This window comes from Eriocheir sinensis, chromosome 10 (assembly GCF_024679095.1).
Source record: "Eriocheir sinensis breed Jianghai 21 chromosome 10, ASM2467909v1, whole genome shotgun sequence".
In the NCBI taxonomy this organism is placed as follows: Eukaryota; Metazoa; Arthropoda; class Malacostraca; order Decapoda; family Varunidae; genus Eriocheir; species Eriocheir sinensis.
Window position 1 is genome coordinate 8,346,922 of NC_066518.1, and position 7,714 is coordinate 8,354,635.

The window sequence follows — 7,714 nt, forward strand, 5'->3', positions numbered from 1 at the left end:
AAAGGTTGCAATGACAATTTCATCTGCCCGTCGGAAGGCTTTTTCCCGAGATGCACTGAAATATGTGACCCAATCTACTACTACTGCACTGCTGAGAACATAGGTTCATCGCCGCAGGTAATCCCGTGCTCCAATGACTTAGTAGTCGATCCCATCATGGTGATATGCATCCCCCCCGAAGACTGTCCATTGTAGTCTCCCTGTCCGCAGGGTTTTTTGTTACCTGTACTTAATGTGCCTGTCGACTGCCGTGTGCCTTGTGCACCGCTTTAAAACAAAATAAAGCAACTAATTAGTTTGGTTTCGGATCTCTCCTCTTTTCTCCCTTTCTCTCCTCTCCTCTTTCACCTTCGATTATAAAACCACATGATCAGTTTGTCCTGAGGTCATGCTATTCACAACGTCGTCCTATGGTCTCGATATGGTGTCTATCACATGACATTAAACGTTTAATGAAAAAATAAGTGAAAATGTGTAAACTATTACTTAGATGTGGTTATAGTCAACATTTTACCTACACAGTAAAAACGTTTGAATAAAACAAACACAAAGTAAGCCATCACTTAACAAAAACAGAAAAAGAATAATAAACTAAAATATAAGCTCATGAAGTTTCTATAGGCCACACACACACACACACACACACACACACACACACACACACACACAGCAACAACAACAACAACAACAACAACAACAACAACAACATCAACAGCAACAACAGCAACAAGAACAACAGAAATTAAACGAAAAATATATGAAACGCACTTCAAAACAATCAATTTGTCTTCTCACCACCCACAGTAGTCCACTCCTCTCATCGGGCCTTTCCTCAATGTTCATCGCGAAATATCTTGTTGAGGTTGAGGTAGCTAAAATGTGGTGTTGCAGCATGTTCCAATATTCATAGCTAACGTAATTAACAAAAAGTGTCTAAATGGCAACACTGAGCACAATTTTCGCAGAGGGGCACGTGAATGCGACTGTGACTTAAAAAAATAGAGTTTCGTAAATCTGGCAGTTCATGCACGGCCTATCTACGGAAATTCATGTAAACAACTATCCCAAAATGGAAAATCTCACACAAAGTCGACCTCTGTAAGTCGTTTCCCCCCCAAAGCTTCCACTCTTTCGGACACGGTCAAGGCAACATCGGATGGGTGCGGGGCTAAAGGTCTTTGCCCAGCTATGTGCTACTTTGCTCTGGTGTCACGGCGCTGCTGCTATCGTCAGTGTCGTCTCTCGCCAGCGAAGGGCCGGTGGAGCTGAGGGACGGAGCTGCGGCGAGACCAACAACGTATCCCCCGCACAGCACAACGCCACAGTGACATCTTTTGCTAATATTGAAGAGGCAAGTAGTGCATACACATTCTACCAGTTGAGGGGAAAGTGCATATGGATTATTGGGATGAATGCGATACTAAGTTAACTGTGTGGATGAAAATTTGAAGATGCATAAGGAAGGAAAAAACAAGCTAGTGAATGGAGTGATCGCAGGTAAAGAATAAGTGTTACGGGATATTTCTCTGTGGGTAGAAGACGTGTAAGATTACTGGAAACCTGGGTGTTTTTTTTTGTTTGTTGTTGTTGAGTTGATGGTGCATGTTAGTGTTAGTGTTAGTGTGTGTGTGTGTGTGTGTGTGTGTGTGTGTGTGTGTGTGAGAGAGAGAGAGAGAGAGAGAGAGAGAGAGAGAGAGAGAGAGAGAGAGAATTCTAAAAACAGCCAAACGTGATATCACAAAAGCCAATAACACTTCAGTCTTAATAAGTTCGCCCTCTAAAGCGTCCTCCTTCAAAACACAAACACGTATCTTAGATAATCCAGATAGCGGGGACCAAACCTACTCGATAAGGGCAAGGTGATAAGGCATTGGTTATACGGGACATCGGTGTGGTGGCTCCTCATACCTCCCCCGCCCTGTTGACGACCTTGATCCGTGTTGAAGCTGGTGACGTAAGCGAGAGACAAGTCACACCTCCCTGCTTACCTACCTGTCTTAGAAGGGGGACTAAAGGAAAAGCTCAAGTATAATAGGCACACACTCTTATCTTAGGGAAACTGCGATAACACAGTGAAAATATCCCGTAATGAACACCACTGAGTGCCGGGGATCGAACCCGGGCTTTCTGAGTAGTCAGGGCAGCATACCAACAACGCCACCGATAAGCTAAAAGGTCAGCGCGCCAGAGGTATAGGCCGCAGAAGTGGCCTTTGGCGCGGTGACCTTTTATCTTATCGGTGGCTTAGTTGGTATGCTGCCCTGACTTCTACTCAAAAGGCCCTGGTTCTATCCCCGGAACTCAGTGGTGTTCATTACGGGACACACTCTTATCGTCAGCTGTAGTGTATTATCTCCCCGGTCACATGGGATTGGCTTATCGGTGGTCGTAAAGGGTAAAGGATCCATACAAGTGCACGGAGGTTACCAGTGTTTTTTTTTTTTTTTTTGACGCATTTACAGGTCTTTCATTGTGTGAATGTGTACGACTATCATCGCCACTACCATCTTTGCATCACCATCTTTACCCTCATCACCAACAGCAACAGCAGCTGAAGACGCACTTGGCTCATCGGAGTTTCTTGGTGTGGTGGTGGTGGTGACGGACGAGGTGGTGCTGGAAGTTAGGTTATAAGGAGTCACTACCGAGGCGCCATGGCCCTGTCCGCGGCGATGGGCAAGGTGGCGAGGGGATTGGGCACCCTCGTCTACGTGGCGAGCCCCAACGAAACAACCTTCCGTCACGTCCACGAGGTGCCCGACTACACTAACGGGGTACGTGTGTGTGTGTGTGTGTGTGTGTGTGTGTGTGTGTGTGTGTGTGTGTAAATTTCGTCTGCCTTTACTTCTTAAGTCAATGATGATTTTTAAATTGAAATATTGCATCTTGTCCATTTTTTCGTCGCCTTACATATATGTGTAAATTTTCAATTTTGATCAGAAAATTATAAATTAGGTGCCATCCATGGATCCCACCAGCTCCTCCGCCACAAAAAAAAAAAAAAAAAAAAATACCTTGTTTATTTATTATCTTTGTTTTGCGTCAGGCGGTTCCTTTCTTCATCGCCTTCATCCTGCTGGAGCTGGTCGTGACGCGGCTGAAGGGCGGCAACATACGTTTCAACGACCTCTTCACTTCAGTACTTCACGGGATGGTCTACGATGTGCTGGGGTGAGTAGAGGCTTGCGTTTTGTCGTTTAGGGGACAAGTTCATTTTCTTGAAAAGTATAAGCAATCTTTCGTTATCATGTAATTATGTCATTAAGTTTTTGATATAGAGAACTGTATTTTCCACGAGTGAAGTGTTATAACAGAGTTGCGGCGAAAACCGACTGTCAAGAGCATTCACTTTCTTGCTTTGCCGAGATGAAGTTACATAACCACGTTACTCGGAGGCTGTTTTAATGGATCGAAATGATGCAGTTACTACAAATCCTGGCGCCTGTTTCACACCCGTCACGTGTCTGCAATACCGGAAAGGGATGGGGTTAGGTAACAATGTATACATGGACGGTATCTGGCATCGGTCCCAGACTTCCAGTGCAGCTGTCCGGGCCTCTCCCGCTTAGACGCGGGCAGTACTCTTACACCAAACTAGTGATGCCCATTTGTTCCCGTGATGAGCACTTGTACCCCCAGAATGTTAGTCACGGCTGCCATTAATGGTACTCGTTCAGTATTGCTCAGCTGAGTTGTCGCATTTGTTTGAGGACCGTTTACGTTTTTTTTGCCATGCTTGTGTTCATGGTATTCACAGCAAACTCAGCGTGAAGGACTCTATGGGCTTCTCAGTATTGTTACGTATTGTTGTCACAAGCAAATGGTCGGATGTCCACTCCTGAGACATTTGCAGTCAAGTCAGTGATAAAGACAGCCAAGTTTTGAGGTTGGTCAGAGAAACTCTTGTACATTTAGATTTCTTTCAGTTAATAACGCATACTTAAAATCTTATCCGAACGTCGGTTAAATTCTACTGTTCGCAATTTCTTTAGGGTCCTACGCCTCAGCCTGCGTGTCTTTGTGTCCCTTTCACAGTGTGGTTGTCGTTACCTTCTACCTCTGTGGCTACGAGTGGCTTTACGAGCGTCGCCTCCTTGACCTCGACTGGTCCTCGCCGATCACCTGGTGGGTCGCCGCTTTCGGAGTCGACCTCGGCTACTACTGGTTCCACAGAGCAACACACGGTGGGACGAAAGCTGTCTGTTCCCCCCCCCCATTCTCTCTCTCTCTCTCTCTCTCTCTCTCTCTCTCTCTCTCTCTCTCTCTCTCTCTCTCTCTCTCTCTCTCTCTCTCTCTGACTCATTTTGTCCTCATTCTCACTTCTACAGTCATGTAAAATTAGAGTTATCTAGGATTATAATTTGATGGTTAATACATTACTTAAATTTTGTGTAACACAATTTGTGACTCAACTGTATGCTTTCAGATAGTAACACTGCCCTTCTGAGGAATTCAACGCTGATAATCTAAAGCTCATACTACAGAAGGATGGAGGATGGAGCTTTTTATTAATGTTCCGTTTTGTACTCCTCTCACACATAAATACTTGCATACCAACTCACCTGCTCACATCTTAGGGTGTGTTCGTTAATATGTACGCACACCTCCATGGCAGGGAAAATCAACACAATATTGAGCTGAGGTGAAACAGCACACTAGTGTCAGAGTAAAGAATGTTTACCAATCTTTATTAAGACAATAGTCCATTTATCGATTTAGGTTCACATGTATACAGTGTGTTTTATTTCCTGATATGGATACTGATTGGAATGGTGCGTACAAATTAGCGACCATAACCTCTAGGCATGGACTGGGACCCTCGGCCTGACGGACGTTTGATCCTCAGAGATCAACCTGGTGTGGGCGAGCCACCAGGTGCACCACTCGTCCGAGGAATACAACCTCAGCACGGCTCTCAGACAGTCCATGTTCCAGCGCTACTTTTCCATCGGTTTCTACCAGCCCTTGGCCCTCCTCGGAGTCCCGCTTCCCGCTCTCCTCGTCCACCTCCAGTTTAATTTGATTTTCCAGTTCTGGATTCACACGGAGGTGATTGACAACTGCGGCCCTTTGGAGTGGGTTCTCAACACGCCGTCTCACCATCGAGTCCACCATGGTTAGTTTGTCTTGTGTCGCCCTAATGATGGCTGGACACCATCGAGTACTGTCATATAGTTTCGGAAAAATGCGTGAAGAATTCAACAATCTTCAGGTTACGACGTATTTTGAAAAGAAAACTGAATTGCAAAATATAAGCGTACCAACATCATTGTGAAATATCTAATAGCTCAGAAGAGGAAAAGTAATATGTATAGGGAAAGTAATCTGGAGATATACAGGATCAGTAATTCATTGAGTCGCATACGCACTTTTGGGAGCATATAGGCTACAATCAATGGTCTGCTTGACTGACTGACTGAGTGACTGACTCATTTTTCCAGGCGCGAACAAGTGGTGTCTCGACAAGAATTACGCGGGCGTCCTCATCATCTGGGACCGTCTGTTCGGTACCTTCCAGGCGGAGCGGCGCGACGAGAAGATCGCCTACGGCCTGGTGGATCAGCCGCAGTCCTTCAACGTGCTCTGGCTGCAGGTGAGCGGCGTCTCCTGGCTTCTGGCCGCTCATGAGAAAACATGGCAATGAAAACCGTAGGTGATAATGTAGCATCATAAATGAACGAAGTACTGATTTTTTAGTATGGTTCGTGAGCATATTTTTTTTCTCAACTATAAAATTGTTTCTAGATGCATTGGACACGCTAAAATTCCAAGTATTTATGGAATCTTCTCGGAATTAAATATGTAAAGTTTTCAGTAAGAATTCCTGACTAGCTCTTCATCTGTTTCTTCTCATTTGAGTTAACAGATGCATCAGTTAATGCTCGTCTTTGACAACTTTACAATGTTGATTAGTTCCTAACCATTCAACAACTGAATTTATGATCAAGTGAAAAAGACGGGACTGCATAAAGAAACTTTTTGCTCGGGATTTCACATAATGTGTCAAGGTTGTAAAAAAAACCTGTTACACAAGAAGCGTTTGTCCTGATCTGCCCCAGATCTTCTACTTCGGGGCGGTGTTCCGTAAGGCGCGGAGTATGACCACTTGGGGGGACTCCCTGAGGGCGCTCTTTTACGGCCCTGGCTGGTTCCCTGGAACGCCGCGCCTTGGAGACCCCGACACCTTCCCTGACGTCAAGGCCCCCAGGGTGAAATACAACCCACAGCTTCCCCTGTGGCAGGAGGCATACGTGTTGGTGCACTTCGCCATCCTCATCCTGGTGCAGCAAGCGTGGATCCCCAAGGTTGCCGTGAGTATACAATGATGCTGCCTTGTTCATGCTGCCCTTCTTTTCATGAAGCGGAGGTCATCTTCGTTCTGTTACCATGTATTGTTAAAGGAAATCCTAATTTTTCATAGGTACACAATCTTATAAATCTGTGTGTCCCTTTGCAGTAAAAGATAAGGTCCGTTAGTACATGATAGGTCAGTCTAAACATACAAGTCTTTGATTGAAAGTTCTGTACTTTTCTACTTTACAGCTTTAAAATAATAAAATATTATGTCGATGATGAGGTAGGTAAATAAATACTCTTTATCGCCCGTTTCCGTGGCTCAAGTAAGTAAGGAGTCAAAAGTATCCCCCGCCATAACTGTCCTCAGCACGATGTCGTGCAGTGAACATGACGTGAGTAACTGCAGGACCAGCCACCCTCCACACTGTTATTTCCCATTGACAGAGCTTCTCGTGGGTGTCTGCCCTCGTGTTCACGGCGTTCATCTTCGTGTCTGCGGGCATCGTCGGGGCCATGTACGACGGGTGGTGGTGGGCGCCCCTGGTGGAGGCCGCCCGATGCATTGCCTACGTAGCCTACGCCCGCAGCAACCCAGTCACCGGGTGCCAGGCTATGGACGCCGCCATCCTCTTCTACTTTGCGGCTTCTGCCTTCATCTGGACTTCGCACAGCCTCGCCGTGGTGAAGGCCTCCGTCAAGGCTGCCAAGCTGGAATAATCACCCTGTTCTGGACACACTCCTTCCCTGTACAGCCACATATGATGCTGTTGCCTGAAATGCTCCAGTCTCCGTGCTGCCTTATCAAAGCTCCCTGTGATTTTCTGTCATTGACACCAACGCCTAAGCTGTCCATCTTTTCTTGTAGGTTGCTAAAAGCGAACACTTTTACCTATCTCTTCTGTACTACCTCCATCCCGTCTTACACGAGGGTGGTTTAACTCCACACCTCATGCAAAACATACGTATTTACCTTGTTGCAAGTAACTACCTCGTCGAAGTCTTGGGTAGTTATGGATTAGTTTATGGCTTTTTACGAGGAGAAGCATCTTACTAAAATTTGCCGATTGTTTTATATTCAGTGTGTGTAAGTGTGTGTGTGTGTGTGTGTGTGTGTGTGTGTGTGTGTGTGTGTATTCTTTGTTTTTTATTTGCTTCTCTTTTCTTTTAATGCTGGTACTATTATAGTCAAATATACCAAATACACGCAGATATCTTTCCAGTTTTTTAATATCCAATACGTGAAAATGAATTTACATTATTGCCTCAGCGTCAAGAAGCAGTAAAGAACAGGCGCGGCAACCAAATGGATGGGGTTCAATGCATGCGTAGTCAATGTTATATTTTTTTTGTACGTGTATGTATGTGTCCTTGTGACAGATGCCATGTAAGAAACGGATCGACACTCCAGCTTTGAGAC

At 45.3% G+C, this 7,714-nt stretch overlaps 1 protein-coding gene across 2 annotated transcripts; it reads left to right on the forward strand.

The window, feature by feature from the left end:
- The first annotated feature begins 204 nt into the window (after positions 1 to 204).
- LOC126996542 (alkylglycerol monooxygenase-like) lies at positions 205 to 7,512 on the forward strand. 2 transcript variants are annotated; one of them, XM_050857092.1, is made up of 8 exons: positions 205 to 1,351; positions 2,543 to 2,774; positions 3,047 to 3,171; positions 4,036 to 4,184; positions 4,847 to 5,116; positions 5,442 to 5,593; positions 6,060 to 6,311; positions 6,742 to 7,512. In XM_050857092.1, exons 2-8 carry the CDS (start codon positions 2,655 to 2,657, stop codon positions 7,012 to 7,014), a joined length of 1,341 nt encoding a protein of 446 aa, XP_050713049.1. In that variant the 5' UTR covers positions 205 to 1,351; positions 2,543 to 2,654; the 3' UTR covers positions 7,015 to 7,512. The 2 variants fall into 2 exon arrangements, with proteins under 2 accessions (XP_050713049.1, XP_050713050.1); XM_050857093.1 differs by lacking the exon at positions 205 to 1,351 and adding an exon at positions 2,372 to 2,395.
- Positions 7,513 to 7,714: the final 202 nt, after the last annotated feature.